This window comes from Mizuhopecten yessoensis, unplaced genomic scaffold (genome assembly GCF_002113885.1).
Source record: "Mizuhopecten yessoensis strain PY_sf001 unplaced genomic scaffold, ASM211388v2 scaffold10315, whole genome shotgun sequence".
Lineage (NCBI taxonomy): Eukaryota > Metazoa > Mollusca > Bivalvia > Pectinida > Pectinidae > Mizuhopecten > Mizuhopecten yessoensis.
The window spans coordinates 316,259-340,225 of NW_018408485.1; the positions used below are offsets into that span (position 1 = coordinate 316,259).

The 23,967-nt window shown below is 36.5% G+C and overlaps 3 protein-coding genes across 5 annotated transcripts in view; 2 read left to right on the plus strand and 1 right to left on the minus strand.

Annotated features, from left to right (window-relative positions):
• The window catches only part of LOC110460073 (alkaline phosphatase, tissue-nonspecific isozyme-like), a 24,690-nt gene extending 21,978 nt beyond the window's left edge, over positions 1-2,712 (plus strand). Inside the window, exon 10 of the mRNA XM_021512780.1 lies at positions 2,641-2,712. Within this exon, the coding sequence (XP_021368455.1) occupies positions 2,641-2,712 (72 nt within the window). The remainder of the gene's footprint in view (positions 1-2,640) is intronic.
• Positions 2,713-3,040: 328 nt separating this feature from the next.
• Positions 3,041-8,678, plus strand: LOC110460068 (intestinal-type alkaline phosphatase-like). Of its 2 annotated transcripts, none has more exons than XM_021512777.1 (4): positions 3,041-3,124; positions 4,031-4,107; positions 7,891-8,016; positions 8,360-8,678. In XM_021512777.1, the coding sequence occupies exons 2-4, from the start codon at positions 4,056-4,058 to the stop codon at positions 8,434-8,436; spliced, it is 255 nt and encodes an 84-aa protein (XP_021368452.1). In that variant the 5' UTR covers positions 3,041-3,124; positions 4,031-4,055; the 3' UTR covers positions 8,437-8,678. The 2 variants fall into 2 exon arrangements, 1 of the variants encoding a protein (XP_021368452.1); XR_002463966.1 differs by lacking the exon at positions 3,041-3,124 and adding an exon at positions 6,112-6,281 and having other exon boundaries at positions 4,048-4,107.
• Positions 8,679-11,091: 2,413 nt separating this feature from the next.
• LOC110460092 overlaps positions 11,092-23,967 on the minus strand; it is a 23,277-nt gene continuing 10,401 nt past the window's right edge. The window contains exons 1-5 of one of the 2 annotated variants that reach the window (XM_021512806.1): positions 19,220-19,249; positions 18,800-18,954; positions 18,328-18,417; positions 17,047-17,169; positions 11,092-11,509 (exon numbers count right to left, since the gene is read on the minus strand). In XM_021512806.1, coding sequence (XP_021368481.1) covers positions 11,182-11,509; positions 17,047-17,169; positions 18,328-18,417; positions 18,800-18,954; positions 19,220-19,234 — 711 coding nt within the window. In that variant the 5' untranslated portion in view covers positions 19,235-19,249 and the 3' untranslated portion in view covers positions 11,092-11,181. Of the gene's footprint in view, positions 11,510-17,046; positions 17,170-18,327; positions 18,418-18,799; positions 18,955-19,219; positions 19,250-23,967 lie in introns of those variants that run through there. The other variant, XM_021512805.1, reaches the window with a different exon arrangement.

A 23,967-nucleotide genomic window follows, 5' to 3' on the forward strand; every position in this document is an offset into this window, starting at 1 on the left:
TAGTGATAAGGTAGCTTGCTCGAATATAGAGCGAGTACGAGTTATAGACAGGGTCATGTTGTACTGAATATTTCACTAAATTGTAGTGAAACTTGGAAACCCACCTGCCGCCACGTGTCTTGTTATACTGTCAAGTTTGAATGTACAATAAACGTGCGAAATCTATATGTGCCTAAGTTGTTTGTGTCACCGATCTCTGCTTCCTAAATACTATTTCATACTTTATTTACAATCCATGGAACCTGCAAGCGAAAGCGGCAGTCGAACCCGAGTGTGTAGGTAACGTTTCGTTACAATTGGCGCCCATGTAGGGACCCAGTTCGTTCTATATTAGTCACCGAGGTGGTCGTAACTTTGTAGATGGAATATAGTTTTGGTTCGGTTATATAAAACCCTATATATAGCCCAAAGTTGTAGATTTTAAACTTTATTACGTGTTGTATAGACATCTTTTCCTTTTCATCGTATTTCAACAAACATGTACGTTTCGGAACACTTCAGACATGCTGTTTGTCATTCGTCCTACCCTAAGTACCTATGATGAGTACACAGTGGACGAGATGACCATATGGTACGGCAAATATTTATGTTTTTTGGCTTACTCATTCGACTTACTTAACTTCTTAACTTTGTATTTCAAGTGAAAGTCTTTTTATTTGATGTTCACTGAAGCACAAAATACAGGTCGTTAGCCTAGATCTACCATGGAGTTCACGACATCTTCCTGGTCATGGTCATGGTCCATCTCGCCTATAGACGGGAGGTTTGAACACCCGATTTATACTAACATTACTTTGTTGTCGTCAAGATGAGCACTGGACTGTTTCGTCTAAGGGTTCAAGGGTCTAGGTCGTCCTATTATCTTCCCTTTTCCGTTAGCTGGTTTCTCCTATGCAACTTTGGTTAGATTTTTGTAAGAAACATGTAAACAGGTTCAGTGAAAAAGTAGGAATAATGGCTCTATCATATTTTGATAACATCGCTATATGTCCTTACCTGTTGTAAATATGTCGATAACCCAGTCAGTGGAGGGCTTTGTTGTGCGAACAAAAACAATAATGAAAATATTTATCATAGATATTTAGCGGTTAATACATTTTTTTTCTGACATTCAAACAAGCAATTTATTTCGAATTAATTGGTTGTTATGGAACCCGTTTCCAGACAGTAGTATCTGAATTTTGAGATTTAAGGACTATCAAAGAGCCCTACAGATGCTCTACTGTACACTAAAAATCCTGTCACAAGGAGATTTTGGGGATGTAACACGCTGTTACATGTCTGATATAGCTGATCGTTAGTGTCGATCACAATGAAGAGGCTGACGTTATGTTTCCTGAATAATTGAAATAGTATACCATATATATTGAATTCTTAAGTAGAAAGTACTCCTATACCTCCTTTTTTGACAAGATCAAAATTGCATATCATTATGTAGGAATATGAAGATTATGGAAAGTTTTAGTATAAAATATGTAGGTCAGAGCCCAAACAAGGCTAGGTTTTTACACCCTCAAGTAAAAATTTCCACATCATCTACATCACAATTGACGACTGAATTTATTTCATTTCATTTCACTGAATTCGCAAAATCTGCCTTATCAGGCGCTAACTACTAGTCCTATGCCACCTGGCTAATATCTCCCTTTAGGTGTATGCCTGCGTCTGTGCTGGAGATGTATTGTGTTCTGTTTGTAGTGGGACCATGCTTCCAACGGCATCATTTATAGTGCCACCTCCCTTGAATGTTACAACACAGATACTGCAACATCCACCCCAGACCGTTTTATACTCCACCTGGGTTTTCTGAGTTCTGTGGGTAAAAGAAAAACACTTTCACAGAATATAACATGCGTGCGACAACTTCGAGGATCAAACCCCGGCCGCCTGCGTGGAAGGCCAAAGTTTTCCACACAGATCCATCCGCCAGATCTAACATCTAACAAAAAACATCCCAAACAAATAATAAAATATATATTTATAGACATCTATATATATTTAAGTATGTATAATATACAAAGCTTATGTTATAAATCACAAGGACTCTATTTCGTGCCTACAGTTATATGTTTTTTTTTTACAATAATACTAATATATAATCAGTATAAACTTCATAGGTATGTTGTTTATGTCAAATAATACATTCATGACCTCCATTTCAAGGACGATGTTACCATAGTATACGCCTTACATGTAAATTGCATTGTTTAAAATTAAAGAGGATTTGGCGAGATATTAAACATGCATGTTTTTATCTCATCATTGGTCACTTTTACATTGCACTAATGCGTAGGGTGTTAATTTCAGTTTATCCTGCTGCTTGTCTGTCAAGAGTCAAGATTTAATTCCATCACGATAACTTTCCTAAACATCTTCCCATATCAACCAGTTTTGGTCAGGAGATGTATTGTCCAGTTACTAAAGTTGAATTGACTGCCAACTTTACCCTTGGAAATTCACGTATATCAGCTACTATTCCATCTGCTTTGTTGATGTTTTCTTCAAAATAAAGGAGTAAATGTGGTCGGTATTTATAAATAATTGGTCGATAGGCAACCTATTTCATGTACAATAGATTAAACTTAGTTAAGTAATTCCACGACTTTGTTAGTTTTGACTCACTTTGTCCTTGTTTGTCAGGTGTACGGCTCTGATGATATGGTGCCCGACTCTGCCGCCACAGCCAGCACCCTGATGTGTGGGTACACGTGATCCGGTATCCATCTCCGATTGTGTCGCCTCTAAAGCTGAGAACATGAAAATGACGTGCATTCTCGACCATTTTATAGATGACGGTAATTGATCAGTTTAATTTAATTTTTCAATTGCAATGATAATACGTATAATATATATGAATCAATATGAAGGGGGCAAACTACTGGAAAAAGTATACATACTTAATGTATGAATGATGATATTGAAATGTAATTTGAATTACACGTGCAGGTCGGTCTACAAGGGCAGTGACATCTGTCCGTGTGCTTCACGCCACGCCTGCTTCTGTTTATGCACATACATCCAATAGGGATTGGGAGGGGGACGTTTAAACAGCCGGTCTCCCCGGAGACTGTAAGGATATCGCCTAACAACTGATATACGACAACAACAACATCAACGTACATTTGTAAGTAGTTTAACTGCCTCAAACTGCGACATATTGGAATAAGTGATAACACTTATGTTTAATCAGAAAAACGATAATATGTCGGATAATTGAATCACTAATTGTATTTATGTTTAACTAGAATTTCCGTTTTTGTGAAAAAAAATTAACGCAGGAAAATATTAAAGTTTTATCAAAAGTTCGCAATGCTGCTCAACTTATCTGAATTTACGAAGGTTTATTTCACATCATTGTGTTATTTGGTATAATACGTTTTGATTTGCTAAGTGTTTGTCGAATGCTCCTTTCTTATTTGGATCAGATGTCTAAAAAACGCATTTCCTTTCATACAGAACCACATGATACTTCAGGCAGATTGTTGTATATATATCACGCAGTTTGTTGTATATATATCACGCAGTGTGTTGTATATAAATCACGCAGTTTGTTGTATAGAAATCACGCAGTTTGTTGTATATATATCAGGCAGTTTGTATATATATCACGCAGTGTGTTGTATATCTATCACGCAGATTGTTGTATATATATCATGCAGATTGTTGTGAATATATCACGCAGTTTTTTGTATGTATGTCACGCAGTGTGTTGTATATATATCACGCAGATTGTTGTATACATATCATGCAGTTTGTTGTATATATATCACGCATTGTGGTGTATATATATCACGCAGTTTGTTGTATATATATCACGAAGTTTGTTGTATATATATCACGCAGTTTGTTGTATATATATCATGCAGTTTGTTGTATATATATTACGCAGTTTTGTTGTATATATACCACGCAGTTTGTTGCATATTTATATCAGTCAGATTGTTGTATATATATCACGCAGTTTGTTGTATATATATCACGCAGTTTGTTGTATATTGCGGTGAATTTTGGGTAGAGTTATCTCCCTTAGACCGATAAACGCGCCGACAACCTGGATGTGGCATATCGGCGAGGCCTCTTATCATCTTGACATACAACGAACAACACGTGAGTGATTTTCTTCCACCTTGTACTTGATTTCAGGAGCCGAGAGCACTTACAACTACTTGTTGTGACGGTGTGTGAATAACACACACCGAATTCTCGTCAATATATATCACGCAGTTTGTTGTATATATATCACGCAGTTTGTTGTATATATATCACGCAGTTTGTTGTATATATATCACGCAGTTTGTTGTATATATATCCCGGATTGAGATCTGTGGTTTGGCTTGTATCTTAGAGTGAATCGCATTGACACATGTAATGAACAAAACACTAGCTTGACCTAGTAGGATGCCATTGTGATGAAACATTCTATTGCAATGCTGCCTTCCCTCCTATTTTACACTATAATATTTTTAAGAAAATTTTCAAACTATGTCCTACTTTATAAATTCATTGTTTAATAAAAATGTCATATCTCAATCGTAACTGTTCTACTTACTCGTGTGATTACGTAAAGCATGAGAGTTAATTGTATTTCATAAAACTGTACAATTGTGTTTCTTTATTGTGTGTTTGTTGAATAAGAACATATGTAGTGTTTAAGCTAGTTTGTTCATGCGATTTTTGTGAGAGAGATTTTAGTTAGCTATTTAATCAACTACTTTCGGTATTAAAAAAGGGGGCCTATTAAAACTTGTATGATTTAGACAGAGAGCATTGTTTGTCTTTTATTTTAATATTTTTAGCATGTAATTTAAAACAACCTTCATTCAAACGTTTTCACAACATTGCGTTTGTAAGTATTTATCCATTCCCAAATATTAAAGTGTTTTTGTTTATGAAGAATTGTTTCCATTTATATTTCTAGCACTTTTAGAGATGATATCACACGATTTATTTTATAAAGACAATCGAGCACACTAAACTAGAATATCTGTTATATCCAGTGTTGTAACATTAGAATATCTGTTATATCCAGTGTTGTAACATTAGAATATCTGTTATATCCAGTGTTGTATCATTAGAATATCTGTTATATCCAGTGTTCTAACATTAGAATATCTGTTATATCCAGTGTTGTAATATTAGAATATCTGTTGTATCCAGTGTTGTAACATTAGAATATCTATTATATCCAGTGTTGTTACATTAGAATATATGTTATATCCAGTGTTGTAACATTAAAATATCTGTTATATCCAGTGTTGTAATATTATAATATCTGTTATATCCAGTGTTGTAATATTGGAATATCTGTTATATCCAGTGTTGTTACATTAGAATATCTGTTATATCCAGTGTTCTAAATTAGAATATCTGTTATATCCAGTGTCGTAACATTAGAATATCTGTTATATCAAGTGTTGTAACATTAGAATATCTGTTATATCCAGTGTTGTAACATATCAAGTGTATATAATCTACTAGTTAAGTTGGCCTGGAAGAAAGCACAAAGAAGGATGTTTTGTGGGAGGAAGCCAGAAGAGCCGCAGAAAACCCATCATCCCAAGCCGTCTTAGTATAAGGCAATCGCGTTGTTCACTGCTCTACCTGACCATCATATATTTCACAGTATCATTAAACTGTATGTACTTCAACAAGATATAAGCATACACTACATACATGGAGGCACGTCCTTAAATGACCTTCTATATGTAGCTGTTAATACGATGTTAAACAAAATGAAACAAACCAAAATTACATAATTAATTATTGAGTACATCTTGACCTTTCACATACATTTAGGTGCGACTAATCATCTAGTCACGTTTACAACGGTATAATTGGCCTTTTGATTAGGTAACTCTTACTTTTTGTTTATTGTTCGATTTCTACTTTTGTCTGTAGTTTTTAGTTCAGTTAGTTTTTCTGAAACTGTGTAACACATACATGTGAGCCTTTGAAACTATAGCTATTGCCTCTTCCTATTTGCCGCATTTTAGTTAATATATAAATTAAATGTACTAAATCTGTTTATAATAATAAAACAATGCCACTTTTCATTTTAACATCAGAATGAAATACTTATAAATGCAAATTTTCATAAAACGATGTTAACAGGTGCCCTATAGACCACGCCCACCGAGACACGCTTTAGAGTAATCGCTGGCCCTGGAGGCGGCACTCAAACAGAGTGACATCTGAAGAGGACACCCTTATTATCTTCACAGCTGACCACTCCAACGTGTTTAACATCGGGGGCTACACACAGAGAGGTGACCCAATCCTCGGTAAGTCTCTCTCTGGGAGTCTCTCTGTGGGAGTCTCTCTCAGGGAGTCTCTTTCGGGGAGTCTCTCTCGGGGAGTCTCTCTCAGGGAGTCTCTCACATGGAGTCTCTCTTAGGAAGTCTCTCTCGGGGAGTCTCTCTCAGGGAGTCTCTCTCGGGGAGTCTCTCAGGGAATCTCTCTCGGAGAATCTCTCTCGGGGAGTCTCTCTAAGAGAGTCTCTCTCATGGAGTCTCTCTCGGGGAGTCTCTCTCGGGGAGTCTCTCTGGGGATTCTTTCTGGGGGAGTCGCTCTCAGGGAGTCTCTCTCGGGGAGTCTCTCTCGGGGAGTCTCTCTTGGGGAGTCTCTCGGGGGAGTCTCCCTCATGGAGTCTCTCTCGGGGAGTCTATCTCGGAGAGTCTCTCTCGGGGAGTCTCTCTCGGGGAGTCTCTCGGGGGGTCTCTCTCAGGGAGTCTCTCTCGGGGAGTCTCTTTCGGGGAGTCTCGTTCGGGGGGTCTCTCTGGGGGAGTCTCTCTGGGGGAGTCTCTCTCGGGGAGTCTCTCTCGGGAAGTGTTTCGGGGGGAGTCTCTCTCAGGGTGTCTCTCTTGGGAAGTCTCTCTCGGGGAGTCTCCCGGGGAGTCTCTCTCAGGGAGTCTCGGGGACTCTCTCGGGGAGTCTCTCTCAGGGAGTCTCTCTCGGGGAGTCTCTCTGGGGGAGTCTCTCTCAGGGTGTCTCTCTTGGGAAGTCTCTCTCGGGGAGTCTCTCGGGGAGTCTCTCGGGGAGTCTCTCTCAGGGAGTCTCGGGGAGTCTCTCGGGGAGTCTCTCTCAGGGAGTCTCGGAGAGTCTCTCTCAGGGAGTCTCTCTCGGAGAGTCTCTCTCAGGGAATCTCTCTCGGAGAGTCTCTCTCAGGGAGCCTCTCTCGGGGAGTCTCTCTCAGGGAGTGTCTCTCATGGATTCTCTCTCAGGGAGTCTATCTCGGTAAGTCTCTCTCAGGAATACACAAAGATATGGACTCCAGTGTGACAGCGTATCCGTCTCTCATGGAGGTGACAAATGTATTTGCTGCCATATAAAGTGTGCTTCTCTACCTTGGTAATTCTTTTCGTGATGAGTGTACTAGGCACGGTATTCTAGTGGCAGGACGCCGGGTTTTTGACCAAAGGGTCGCGGGTTCGAGTCACGCCACGGCATGTGTTGTATCCTTGTACAAGATACTTTACTCCGCTTGTTCCAATCTTCTCGACTGTAAATGAGTACATGGTTGGGCAGTGCTGGAATTGTTCAATGCTAGCTGTGATCGCCGAAATGGAAGCACCGGCTGTATGTTCCCAAGGGAGTTGATACAGATATTGGTTGGTTGCAAAGGGCTTATAACCACAGATATTAATGTGTTAACCGCTTTGAGACGACCTAGGACATACGTTGTGAAAAAGCGGTATAGAAGAACCTCCAATTAGTATTATAAGTGGCTGCAACACGATATAAAGCAGTTTGCTAATTGGAGTTTATTAAAATATGGCTTCACATGACCATTAATTGTTTCTGTGTGACAAATTTATTATTTAATTTAAGCTTACGCTGAATATACATGTTGTAGTTTTTAATTATTTGGTTGGTCGATCCTATATTTTATAGGCATATCTCAACCGCAGTCCGATCAGCCGCCTCTCGATGGTCTACCAATCACTATACTGAACTATGGTAACGGTCCAAATAGAGTCCTCCACGGATCCAGGGTCAATCTCACCGGCGTGGACACAGGTGAGCTTGGAAATATTATCTCCTAATTTTGATTTTGTTGTGTGCACCAGTTTGTTTTGTACATTTTGTTTCTCAAAATTGAAAGCACATGTTTTTTCAATTATTTTCAACAATCAATGCCCAGTAAATGACCTGTTCCCTCACACCACTTCACAACTTGTACATAGATTTTTTTCTAGGACAAAAATAAGGTAATGATCCTGATCGCCACTCTATATATAATCGTTATTTACAGTAATGACATACGTGTACCTCATATCTTCCTGATCATGTTATTAATAAGGATTTTATTCAAAAAGCTTACGTTAAAAAAATAAGAACGTGTTTATTTAATGTCACACAGGTGCAAAACACTACCTTCCTGAGAGTGCTATCCCTCTGGCCTACGAGACCCATTCTGCAGAAGATGTTGGGATATAAGCTCGTGGTCCTATGGCACACCTTTTGTACGGCGTCAAGGAGCAGCATTACGTTGCGCACATGATGCAGTACGCTGCGCGCGTCGGCGACTTCAGAAACTGTGTTCGAGACGATGTGAATTACGGACGACAACTCATGCCAAGTCTCTGGGTTATCTTCTTTACGATGTATTTGAAATATCTAACCAACGTTTGATGATAATTTCTGTCGGGGGGATAGATTTTATATAGTCTCTATATAGCGCGTGTATTAAACACGAAATTAATTCTATTTACGTGTCAACATATCAAAGGGTTTAACATAAAATATGATTAGTTTCAGAATCCCTGCCCCACTGCACTCTATTTATCGTATATTCGGTAACCTCCCCTTAGTTTGTTTTTTGGATATCACTGTAGCACAGTACTAGTTTGGCAAGAGCACTTCCGTTGACCAGTGAGCTCAGTCGGTTTGAACGATAATGCAATAATTTTAAGTCAGGAGTTCGAATCTCGGTCTAGTTCCGCTGAATATTTACAATCAGAAAATTGTTGTTAATTATTTAGTATTTCATCTCTATTATTTTTCACGAAAATGCCGCAATGAAATGTTTTCTATTCAAACCAAATCACCGAAGCTCAAGTCTTGGCGGCAAAATGCATATTATGAGTTGTTGGCAGTCGGACGGTGATCCTTCTTTTATTCATATCGATTTAATTTATGTATAAATGAAGTCTTATCAAAACATACTAATATTTACGCGTAATTCAAAGATGTAATTTTAGAGTGTAACATAAGCCTCCTTCAACGTCAAAAACGGTCAAAACCAACATAGGCCTCCTTCAATGTCAAAAACGGTCAAAAACCAACATAAGCCTCCTTCAACGTCACAAAACGAACGTTGCCTATGTAAGCCTCCTTCAGCGTAAAAAAACACCGGTCAAAACCTATATCAGGCTCATTCAACGTCAAAAAACGGTCATAATCTACATAAACCTCCTTCAGCGTCAAAACAAGGGTCAAAACCTACCTTAGCCTCCTTCAAATATAAAAGATAACCCTTTAGCCGTAGAACATGTATGACATAATGAATAAGGTCATATCTGACCACGAATAAAGGCGAAGTCCAAAGTTTGTAAACATTGTATAGCCATTCATCCAGTCAAGTCAATTGAAAAATAAATTCATATGTTTTGCCCATCATGGGCAAACTATTTTACTAGTAGTTTTCTAAATAAATTGCCCTCAATCCCATTGATTTGCTACTCAAATATCGTTATACTATATTACAGTTCTTAGAAACCGAAGGACACAGAATTTAGAGGTTGACAGGCTAACAAAATACAACATGAATAACGCAAATCATGGCGGGAAAACATTTCGGACTATCCATTTAAAAAAAACAAATAAACATTGTTTTCTTTGATAAAACTGTAAATATCTTACAACAATTGTGAAAAAAATCCTTAAACGTTTATCAATCACTCTTGTTGGCCAAATTGTAGCGCACATGATTTCTTAATGTAGTAGGAAAACGGAGTACCCGGAGGTACTATACTTATATTATACCGGAGGTATTTAGAGTTTTATACTCTAAAATAGTATACAACTTCATTAATATATAGCCGTTTGCCGTAACGGAAAAGAAAGCTCTCATAATAGGAGAACGGATGAATCCTTCAATTTAGAAATGAAATGTAAATTTCTGATAGGGTTGTTGAACAAGTAGAAGAGACAACGTTAAAACGTTGTCTATATTAATTCTTGTGATATTTCGGAATCATATACAAACTAGGCAGATCCGTATCAACTTCAATTGGTAGCTGGAAAGATTATAATACAGATAAAAATAGGAAAATGTATAGGTAGGGATTCATGTTGTTATCAAGCGAGCAGAAAATCGTTTGATACAAGATTATAGTGTGTATTGACGACAATATGTATAATGAGAAAGTGGTAGAATAAGTTTAGATAAAGTCTTTGTTTAGTTGCTGATGCGAAGCCATCAGTTCAGATTGTGTCTCTGTGCGTTGACGATATGGTACAGTAAGTTATTTTTTTATTTGTATTGATTTTGTGCAGCAATGTGCTGAGATTGCGTTTTTGTGTTTTTGTATAATAAAGATGTGGTGCGTAGGGTTCGTATGGTACTTTTAGTGTGTTGACATTGTCGTTCATGTACAACACGAGGATTAAAAGTATCCGGCAGACCGGAATTCGAACTCGGGACCTGCTGAACTCCAGACGGATGCTCTAACCTACGTGGTCGCTGGCGATCGACCTAACACAGTTCCGCTACATTTCTCCTTCCTTCAACAAAGTCTTCGACCCCGATACTACACTATATTCAATACCACATTCCATAGGTAGTGTATATTTAGGTGAGCACTAAATGCAACAGGAGATTCATAAGGTGCCTGGCTAGACCGGGATTTGAACCTTAGACCTCCGAACTCCAGACGAATGCTATAACAAATTGCTACATAGCCGCCGGTGAACGACTCAGTCCAGTTCCAATACACATAAACATGTATTGTAATATACGTTAGTAGATATTAAGGTGTGACGGGAATTAATTAAAAAAAAAGATATTGTTGTATTTTGTCTCTTGATAATTGCACATAGAACGCTGACATAATCTTATTATATGAAAACAAAATAAAACTTTGTTATTGCAAATTTACTTGAATTTAATGCACTCAAATGATTTTGATTTTGTCAAAACATTGATTCATTTAAAAAAATCCGACCTGATACACTGTGTAATTAACAAACACATCTTCGGCATGAGCATGTGCTGGCAATGTAGTCGTGTTTAAATGCAAAGTACCACTCATTTGGGGGACAGGAGGAGGGCAGCGTTCGTTTTTCCCTCTCAATGATAGTTTCGTGTGAAGCATCTGCTTCGCGCTTGCGTCGCGTGGGGCCGTTGAAATCAGTCTCATCAAAGGTAGATGGGGTTGTTTCGCCAAGTTCGTCCGTCCCTATCAGGCAGCCATCTTCATCAGTGTAGAGAGCGTCACAGTAGACAAGGTACTTCTTCAGCACATAACCGCCTGGATCACATCTTGTGTTGTCTCCACAGCATCCTTCACTATAAGCACATCATTAATGTTGGGTAAAAATATACAATTATTATCCAAGATTATTTTTGTAAAGTGCATATTTGACGAGTGCCATAATACTGCATTGTACAAAAAAGGATTATGAGTGCAATGAATTAGTGCAATTATAAGACCTACCCAGCGATTACATTACACACGGAGATATTTGGAGCAATTTAACATTAAGGTTTCTTTTGATAACTCTGACAATCACGTTTTATATCGTTGAGAGTTTTTCTTCAGAAAATTCAAAACTACAGGTTTACTTTGGCTCGATTATGTTAACTTTCTGTGACGTTATTTGTAAATTCCACCGTTCGATCAGATTTTTATTTTGTATAAAGATATAATCCGTCGTTTGCAAGTAGGGTAAGAGATATGAGCATCAGTTCCAATTCTGCAGACCGTTTTGCACGGCTAAAAATCGAAAAGATATCGTCTGCTTTGTTAGATATCCCGTTTTTAACCGATTCATTAATTGGAATGTACATTACAAAAGTATGCCTATGCCATTTATAGATTATCACACGGTATTTTCAAGGTTTGCCGTGAGAACAACTTTCTCATCGCGAGCACGTGGATAAAATCGAGAGGCCACGGCTGGACAAACACTGAAAACACTGTGTGATAAACTGTATATCATCTATATCATACTACCTTATATATATTCTCCATTTAAAAAGGTCAACTAAAACCCATTTGTTCCTAATGACTTCTTATCTCGATTGTCAACCATCACAAATCCTCGGTCTGTGACACATGTAAACAAATAGAAGATTTGCGAGGAGGAACCTTAAAACCATGTAGAATCAATTTTTGTAAACAATCCTATCGTCATTTGCTTTTTCATATGTATTTTTACGCTTGAAATGGTGTTATTATCGTCACAATATTTTTTCGTAACTTTATATTGATTTGTTTATGACGGACTATTTTCTTACGCGGCTCACTTATGTGTGGAAATTACTACCGGTTTAAGAGGTTTTTGAGAAAATAGGTTCCCAAATACCGGGAGATAAAATAAATCCTTTCTCAAGTGCTACTCATGTTGTTCTCAAGTCGTTCTCAACGTCTTTGAGAGTACTCTCATATTGACAACCTATGGTAATGAATTGATGCTTTGTTAAATATCTCATTTTTTTACCGATGCACTAGTTGAAATTAACATTACAAAAGTATGACTATGGTTTTCTACAATATCGAATATGTGTTGATTTATATGTTCACTTATTTTAAAGATAGTGATATAACAAGAACTGACAAATCACAATTCTCTCTTAATGCATATCTTTAAAATACAGCCTTTAAAAACAACCTTCTGGTGAGAATATTTACCTATATATAGAAAATAAAAGAAATAAATAATCCAAGCTACACATACCTATTAACTAACATACCACTCTATAATATACAACCTGTAGAACAACCTAATAATAAAGATACCTGTCTGTCATGTACAACCTATTGATTTAAAATATTTATTCATACAACCTTTTTAATAAACTATTTGCTTAATTTGGTTTGTTTGTGCTTTACGTCGGTCGTATTAAAAGCTATAGACATTTAAGGACGAACAACGGTTTTTGTGGTTAAGGAAAACCGAAGTACCCGGAGAAACAAACAGACATGTGGTCAGTACCTATAGAACTAACCTGTTTATAAAAACATCTTTCTATCAGATACAACCTGTAGAAGTAACCTGTTGCTGAAAACACCTTTCTATCACATACAACCTGTAGAACTATCCTGTTGCTGATGACACCTTTCAATCGCATACAACCTGTAGAACTATCCTGTTGATGAAGACACTTTTCCATCACATACAACCTGTAGAACTAACCTGTTGATGAAGACACCTTTCTATCGCATACAACCTGTAGAACTAACCTGTTGCTGAAGACACATTTCTATCACATACAACCTGTAGAACTGTCCTGTTGCTGATGACACCTTTCAATCGCATACAACCTGTAGAACTAACCTGTTGCGGAGACACATTTCTATCACATACAATCTGTAGAACTATCCTGTTGCTGAAGACACATTTCTATCACATACAATCTGTAGAACTATCCTGTTGCTGAAGGCACCTTTCTATCATAACAACCTGTAGAACTATCCTGTTGCAGATGACACCTTTCTATCACATACAATCTGTAGAACTATCCTGTTGCTGAAGGCAACTTTCTATCATAACAACCAGTAGAACTATCCTGTTGATGAAGACCCCTTTCTATCACATACAACCTGTAGAACTACCTGTTGCTGAAGACACCTTTCTATCACATCAACCTGTAGAACTAACCTGTTGATGAAGACACCTTTCTATCGCATACAACCTGTAGAACTATCCTGCTGCTGATGACACCTTTCTATCACGTACAACCTGTAGAACTAACCTGTTGCGGAGACACATTTCTATCACATACAACCTGTAAAACTATCCTGTTCATGAAGACACTTTTCCATCACATACAACCTGTAGAACTAACCTGTTGCTAATGACTTCTTTCTATCACATACAACTTGTTGAACTATCCTGTTGATGAAGACACTTTTCCATTACATACCACCTGTAGAACTAACCTGTTGATGAAGACATCTTTCTATCACATACAACCTGTATAACTATACTGTTGCTGAAGACACCTTTCTATCCCATCAACCTGTAGAACTAACCTGTTGCTGCAGACACCTTTCTATCACATACAACATGTAGAACTATCCTGTTGATGAAGACCCCTTTCTATCACATACAACCTGTATAACTAACCTGTTGATGAAGACACCTTTCTATCACATACAACCTGTAGAACTAACCTGTTGCTAATGACGTCTTTCTATCACATACAACTTGTAGAACTATCCTGTTGATGAAGACACCTTTCTATCACATACAACCTGTAGAATCGACCTGTTGCTGAAGACACCTTTCTATCACATACAACATGTAGAACTATCCTGTTGCTGAAGGCACCTTTCTATCATAACAACCTGTAGAACTATCCTGTTGCTGCAGACACCTTTCTATCACATACAACCTGTAGAACCAACCTGTTGCTGATGACACCTTTCTATCACATACAACCTGTAGAATCGACCTGTTGCTGAAGACACCTTTCTATCACATACAACATGTAGAACTATCCTGTTGCTGAAGGCACCTTTCTATCATAACAACCTGTAGAACTATCCTGTTGCTGCAGACACCTTTCTATCACATACAACCTGTAGAACTTACCTGTTGCTGATGACACCTTTCTATCACATACAACCTGTAGAATCGACCTGTTGCTGAAGACACCTTTCTATCACATACAACATGTAGAACTATCCTGTTGCTGAAGGCACCTTTCTATCATAACAACCTGTAGAACTATCCTGTTGCTGCAGACACCTTTCTATCACATACAACCTGTAGAACTACCCTGTTGCTGAAGACACCTTTCTATCACATACAACCTGTAGAATCAACCTGTTGCTGAAGACACCTTTCTATCACATACAACATGTAGAACTATCCTGTTGCTGAAGGCACCTTTCTATCATAACAACCTGTAGAACTATCCTGTTGCTGCAGACACCTTTCTATCACATACAACCTGTAGAACTATACTGTTGCTGAAGACACCTTTCTATCACATACAACATGTAGAACTATCCTGTTGCTGAAGGCACCTTTCTATCATAACAACCTGTAGAACTATCCTGTTGCTGCAGACACCTTTCTATCACATACAACCTGTAGAACCAACCTGCTGATGAAGACACCTTTCTATAATATACAACCTGTAAAATCATCCTGTTGCTGAAGAGACCTTTCTATCACATACAACCTGTAGAACTATCCTGTGGCTGAAGACACCTTTCTATCACATACAACCTGTAGAACTTACCTGTTGCTGATGACACCTTTCTATCACATACAACCTGTAGAATCGACCTGTTGCTGAAGACACCTTTCTATCACATACAACCTGTAGAACCAACCTGCTGATGAAGACACCTTTCTATAATATACAACCTGTAAAATCATCCTGTTGCTGAAGAGACCTTTCTATCACATACAACCTGTAGAACTATCCTGTTGATGAAGACACTTTTCCATCACATACAACCTGTAGAACTAACCTGTTGATGAAGACATCTTTCTATCACATACAACCTGTAGAACTATCCTGTGGATGAAGAAACCTTTCTATCACATACAACCTGTAGAACTAACCTGTTGCTGGTGACACCTTTCTATCACATACAACCTGTAAAACTATCCTGTTGCTGAAGACACATTTCTATCACATACAACCTGTAGAACCAACCTGCTGATGAAGACACCTTTCTATAATATACAACCTGTAAAATCAACCTGTTGCTGAAGAGACCTTTCTATCACATACAACCTGTAGAACTATCCTGTTGCTGAAGGCACCTTTCTATCATAACAACCTGTAGAACTATACTGTTGCTGAAGACACATACAACCTGTAAAACTATCCTGTTCATGAAGACACCTTTCTATCACATACAACCTGTAGAACTAACCTGTTGATGAAGACACCTTTCTATCACATACAACCTGTAGAGCTATGCTGTTGCTGAAGACACCTTTCTATCACATACAACCTGTAGAACTATCCTGTTGCTGAAGACACCTTTCTATCACATACAACCTGTAGAACTATCCTGTTGATGAAGACATCTTTCTATCGCCTACAACCTGTAGAAATATCCTGTTGCTGAAGACATCTTTCTATCACATACAACCTGTAGAACTATCCTGTTGCTGAAGACCCTTTTCCATCACATAAAACCTGTAGAAGTAACCTGCTGATGAAGACACCTTTCCGTCATATACTATGCAGTAAAAAAGATATTAATGTAGATACTTAGCCATGATACGTAAGTGTAGAATAACCAGCAAATGTCAATAATATGTACCGCTTTTATAACAATCTGAAGTTAGAAATGCATCCACCGCACACATCCTTTAGAAAACCTATGAATGAATGCACTTGTCAAACATTTACATTCTGTATGATTGGACCAATTATTGTAGAATATCATACAAGGGTGACAAAATGTTGGGGGATAGGGGTGGACAATAGTTCGTGCTCACGCATGGCCTGTTGTCAAATAATACATTGTTAATAACCAATGAAAAGTGTCGTTACATCTAAAACGTTGTAGAGTTGTAGAGCCTTTATATTACCATAATTTCAATGATCATTAAACAGTATTCATTTATGTTAAAAATATGAAATATGTAGTTTAAGATAACTGATAATAACACATTACTGTTTAATACAATTAATTTAATTTTAATAATGGAAATACATTTCGTGCGTTTTGTTGCCATGCTGTTGCTATACCCTCGAGCGGAAGGTTTCACATTTTCTCACAGAATACTCTGTTCTTACTACTGCATTGCCGATGTATATATATATATATAAGGCATTGGATTTCTAGATATGTTTGCCATGAATCGCGTTGATTTGATATTTTCTGTGAATAGAGATGTGGTACATACCCAGTACATTCAGCCTTTTTAATATCTTGCTGATGCGGATAAACAACCCAGCACAAGGTCAACCCGTTGTTTTTGAAGTATCCAAGAATTTGTTTGCGCTCGGTAGGACATAGAGGAGTTCCCCTGGAATTCAAAAGTAAATCGTTTTGACATATAGCCTTGAATACAATAGAGTTTGTCACCTGTACTGATAAACATGTTACTCGTTATGTTAACATTTAATGAGCATATGTGAACGGCAGTAGAATATAGCAGAAATTTCAAATACTCATTTCTACGATGGCCGATGATTTTATTTCTGCTTTCATATCTTTGTGTACCAGGGTACACTTTTACATGGTACACAAAGATTTGAATTTTGATATCTTTGTGTACCATATAAAAGTGAACCATATTGCAAAAAGATATGAAAATTCACATCTTTTTGCCAGGCTCTTGTCGGCCATCGTACATTTATACTCCATGCGATGGAATTCAATTAAAATTATCGTAATGAATAATTAAATCATAAATCTTATTTTGAAATACATTAAATACATTTTGCAACATTTGTTTGCAACAATATATAATCTTTGCAGAAGGATATTATCGAAAATGGAATTGAGATTTGTCAACTTTATGATGGATTGGTTTGGTTTGGTTTAGTATTGTTTAACGTCCTATCAACAGCGATGGTCAAATTATGTGAATTATTTTCTTCCATTCCAGATATTTGTAGCAAAAGTATGGTCGTAGTTGTTGTTCTATTGCTTCGAGTAGATGGAATGTGAAATGAAACCAACTTTTCATCTCTAACGAAATCCATTTGACTGAAATTAATTGATGAAACTGTCTAGATCCGAGCAGCATACCACAATTGATCTTCCAAATTACATGAAAAAGGAAGTTTCACCCCTGCGACAAAATTACGTCGTCTTGTAGTATGCTTGCAAACGCGCGTATTTTAAACCTTTAATTCTTAACGTTATTATTCGTTTTTTCCATCGATTATCATAATATGAATTTTTAACTATTGCACAACAATAATTACACCCAAAACCACTGCTAGAGAAGACATGTTGTAACCAAACCAAGAAGTGCGTCCAAATGTGTTTAAATCGGCCACGCGTTCAGTACATCAAACGTCTATACGCAAGACACGGTGTTGATGTTGCGCCATTATGTTTACATTATCGGGAATTCATTTCACATGTAGCAATTCCGTGTACTTGATAAATAAACCAATTGCACTAGTTTCAGGTGCATTTAAAAAAATGTCTGTATAACATGTGATACACTTACGATTCTTCAGGTGGGTCAGTGTTGTCTGGAAAGGAGTATACAAATGTGTATGCATTCCAGTGACCATGTAAAGCGTCACTCAGACGTTGCCTGTAATATTTAAACATATTTTGTATATCAACGTTACTATAAAGGTTAATTAACTCGTAATTTCAATTTGAACATAATATCACTGCTGGATATATGCTATTTAATCAACTTTCTCTTACAAGTCAAGTTTCCACTGTAAACTAGTGATTTGATACTGCTTATTTCAGTTTTAGATATATATTTAAAACAATTTGAAGAACAATCAAGCAGAGTTTGTAGAGTTTTGTAAGTGCAAACAATGGTTCTGCACGTGCCGTTTTACACCTTCTCATAATGGCAATAAACTTTATTTCATGTTACCAGTAACGAAACACTGATTGTGCCCTGTTCTCTATGCAAATGTAAGTGAGCGAGACAAATTAGAAAAAGAAAATGTACTTACAAGAAATATTGGAAATCTTCACTTCGTATGGGTTCACATACATAATCATCCTCTTCTATTTCAGTTGTTTCAGTAAAGATACAACCACAGATTCCGTTATTACCATCACATGCCCATGTGTCCAACACCAGCAATAGGAGGACTCCGACACATACCTAGTCACGAGTTATAGGATTTAATAAAGCAATAGATAATGTACCAGTTATATGACTGATCGTTAAAGTGTATTCTTTTATCATTCTACGAGTATTCTATTTGTATGTACCATTGCAAATGATTATATCAACAAAATGCATGTAAACGTTTAATAGCATTGATCGTTATTGTAATGATTTACGTTTTCAATAGCCAGTGTAGACAAAACATGATTTATCATTTACAAAACAATATGCAAACATGTTTGATAAAGTTAAAGCATACCTGAAGCAAGCCCATTGTTGATAGGAGTATTGACCTGTACAGTCCCTTCACAGGAGTGATCAATTTATAGATGGGTGAAAGTTACTTTTCCACCAATGAGCGAGTTACACATATTAATAATTCTAAATACATTTCGTAAAGAAAATAAATTTCTATGAATATTTACTCATTGCTTAAGAACGGCCTTGTGGCCATAAAAACAATCTGAACATAGTAAATTCCAATCAGTAGTATGGAAATAACGCCATGGGCACAACTAAGAGGAGCTGTTTTACGATAACAGGTAACTACACGTACTTGGGACTTTTCTTAATAAATTGTAATGCATTCCGACAAAATAAGTCACATAATTCGTTTTTAATGACAAAAGCTGATGTTTCTTATTTAAGTTGACCAACACTGCAACGAAATGGGAAATAATTTGTTCAAAGCTAGTTATTACTTAAAACGTGCATGTTTACTTATGTAACGCGCATTTCACGCTATGAGAGTCGAATATTGTTCACTCACCATTTGCAGAACCAAACACTGTGGAAACAATTAGCGTTTTGTACGTGAAGTCTATACTGAGCTAAATACATTAATTACTGAAACACGTTCATCGTAATCATTTGTGCTTTTCTTAATATATTACGAGTGATGTCATTTATTTAACAAATCCATGAGTTAACCTTATAAAAATAGATATCTGAAGCAATATGGAACGATCTAAATAACTCTTATCAACATTACTGCTAAAAAAACTTTTTTGTTTGGACTGCCGTATGTCAACTAACAAGAGAGCCATCCTAATACTTAGGTAATATAATATTAATCTGTTTTTATTGGGAATCAACACGTGATTAAGCTTCACACTAGCTGACGCACAATCTGACATGATATACGCTTCGGTTAATCTTGTATCATAAATGTGAGGCATTCCATTATCAGACTTTAGTTGATGCCAAACAAATGTAAAACTGTAGCCTATCTGAAGTGCGATAGTTTTGTACTTGCAGCGGAAATTTCAATACTGCATGATAATTAGCACAATTAAAAACAGAAATAGAAAAGAGAAATGCATTAGAACTATATCGGACATGCGTACAGTTCATCAAAAGTCCCCACGACAGATATGGTGTTGATATTGCGCTATGATATGTTCCGTTGATGGCTCATTGCTGTCTGGTTATGAGTATATGGAAATGTATTAACCCCAATGATAACCAGTCAGTTTAAATCTGTCTCATGTAACTACAGTTTCCTTTGATGAACCACTTACCATTATGTATAATAGTCAAAGTTATTACGTATCTTGTACTTTTATACTGTATGTATTTTAATCATACTTTATCATGTACTATACACTTATTGAAGATAGATGAAACGTGTATGTTGTGTGCGTGCGTGGGTGTATTTATGTATGCATGTATGTTATGTATGTATGTTGTATGTGCGAGCGTGCGTGTGTGCGTGCGTGTATTTATCTATGTATGCATGTTTGTAAAATATGAAAATGTTAACTTCTACATTATGTACATGTGCACTATTGAACTTTTGTGTCTGAATAAGTATCAAGAGCAGAAAAACGGTAACCTTTACATTGGGTTAAAACCAGGAAAGACATGTAGTCCTCCTTTCTCGATATTGTTAACACATGTTACAGTATTACCTTACTTTATGTCCGACCTGTATTGACTAAATTGTATACTATACAAAACTGATGTACGTTCCGATGAAGACAAAGTGTAGAGTTATGCATTTATATATGTGTACAATGTGCCCTTGCAGTACGGTAAAATGTTGTAAATAGCCAACTCCACTGATTTTTTGGTTTTGTTTCTATTATCGTTATACGAAGTATGTATGGTACTTAGTTGATAGAGTTTCTAAATAATGTATGCGTGACCCATTTTATAATGATACTTATACCAAGACCGCCGCAAGGTCGATAGTACATAGGGTTTAAAACGAGAAAAGACAGGCAGTCTTTATTTATTTTTTACCTGTGGCTGAGGCTATACAAAATTGCATGTAGATGTAAAATGACTAAGTCTATAAAAGATATATCGTTCAATATCATAATATTTTCCTCGTGTGAATTTGCTCATACATTCCGTGCAAACATGATTTTAACAATTTAAATGTTTAAATTTCAATTTAACAGAATTTAAATTCTGATTTTATCAGAAATAAATTGGAAAGCTGAATTAGACACATGATGATAATAGTATGCGCCAAGTAGTCACTGATGAAATTATTAAAGCTGCAAATATTAGCAAATATTAGCAATCCCGATAAAAACGCTACTATCCGTAGAAATGATACACATTGGATGTGCCGCAATGAAAGGAAAATTTGTAAGGAGAAGAAAACGAATTCACAGATACTGACTGATTAGAATACGAAATAAACATATACGACAAATACGTAATAATTATACTAATACCATTAGACAAGCTAAACTCAATTACATCAATAAAAAATTCTGAATGATTAAATACTTCTTATAATAACAAACGATATTGGTGGCAAACTGTCAATCACTTCAAGCAGCTATCATAAAAACAAAATATGAAATTCCGTTACTGATAGTGTTTGATCAACTTCACGACACAGACTTCGAAAAAGTACAGGCTTTTTACAAGAATTTTAGTGAGCAATCATCTATAGATGATAGTGCTGCAGTCTTCCCTCCTCCTCCTCCTCATCCTCCTCCTCCTCCTCCTCCTCCTCTAACACCGACGTCTATCCTTTAACACCATCCATATTAGTATAAATGATGTAAAAGATATAATACTATCTCTTGACGTCTCTACATCACTGGTCCGGATATGATAAACCCTCGTCCATTGAAAGAGGCTACTAATGAACTTTGTCATCCATTGCATATTTTATTTTACAAATCTATAGAATCTTCAGTTTTCCCTGACTTGTGGAAACTTGCTTATGTCATTCCTGTACATAATAAAGTGACGTACCTAACTATCGACCTAGTTCATTACTTAGCATAATTGGTAATAGAAAGGTGCGTATTTAAATAGTTATTATTTTTTTACAAAATTTATATCGTTCTGTCAATTCGGCTTCACCCCTGGTAAATCCTGTATAAACCAACTTTTAAGTATTTCGAACGACTTTGGCAAAGCACTTGATTCCGGAAGAAGAAATTAGGACTGTTTTTGTGACATTGATTTCACCATAAATCAATTTTAGGACTATTGTTGTTTCTGATATATATTAACGAAATTATAAACGATATTAAATCAATAATTAAATGATTTCCTGACGATACTACCTTTAACTTAACTGTTGTAAAGTCTCTTACATGTGCAATACCCTTAAACAACGACCTTGAAAAAATCTATATATGGTCCAAACAATGGCTTGTTGACTTTAATGCCCCAAAAAACTGAATGTATGACTATCAACAAAAAACGTAAATATCCCTGATCAACCCTCCATTGATATGAATAATGTTCATATAAACCCCCATTTCTTTGCATAAACATTTGGGTGTTCATTTCACATGATAAATAAAGCTCCAACCAAACTAAACATGATACGAAAATTGAAATTTACTGTTGATCGACTCTCGCTACAAACTATATGTTTTCGCCTTTGTACAATCAGTCCTAGAATATGGTGACCTTATATGGGAAAATAAATCAGTTGACTTAAAGAAACAATTAGAACAAATTAATACAGAATTAGCCAGAATTGTAACTGGGGCTACTAAATTGACCAGTATAAACAAACTCTTAATTGAAGTAGGATGGAGTAAACTAACTTATTCAATTATATAAAAGGGTACATAATATAACTCCTAAATATCTTTCCACTCGTATCCCACCCCAAATAGCAAATACTCATAGACATAGTACAAGCCAATCAAATAATCTTTCATCTCTCCGTTGCAAAACTAGTTACTATATGTTATCTTTTCTACCTTCCACTATATTATCTTGGAATAATATACCAGTTGATATTAGAACAAATCCCTCTTTATCACACTTCAAGAAAAGATGCCGACCGTCCCCTTTTTTTACTAATAGTTTCGAAAAAGAAATGCTCAAATAAACCATACCAGGCTAAGACTATAATGTAGGGACCACGGAACCAAATAAAAAACAGATTGTTGGGTTTTCCCTTTTGGGCAGAAGATTTAATAGGAAGGTGAATGCCTCGGGGCCTGCTGGTTGAATATTTAGGTGACAGAAGTTACAAAAGTTTAATGTGTGGGTTGAGCAATATATAAAGATGTAATATGCATAAAAAATAAATTTAAAAAAATCAAGTCTGCTTTTGTCTGGGCGAGTTTATTAAGTGTGTAATTTGTTGTAAAATTTGGTCGATTTTTGGTGCCGAATTCAATACGAGATGGCGGCCCCCATATAAAAAATGTTCAAATTGGCAGAATTTTTAAATATTTTATTTACAGTTGTGTGAGATGATATTCTTCAAAATGAGGGCAGGTAAACCAGTGTGGATAACCCCATTTAACCAGGACAGTGGTAAACGTTAACACTATCGTCTATGGAAAATCATTTGGTTCTGCGGTCCCTGTAGCACTCTAAATGACAACCTATTTAAAAGACAACTAGTAAAAAGTCCACTATGTACATGCGGAGAAATAGAGGATAATACACATTACGTACTCGTATGTCCGAAGTATAATCGTTTACGAAAAACTTATTATCATTACCCAACAACACCACAATTAATTTGTTATTATATGGTGATAAACATTTACCGGAAGCAGCTTATAT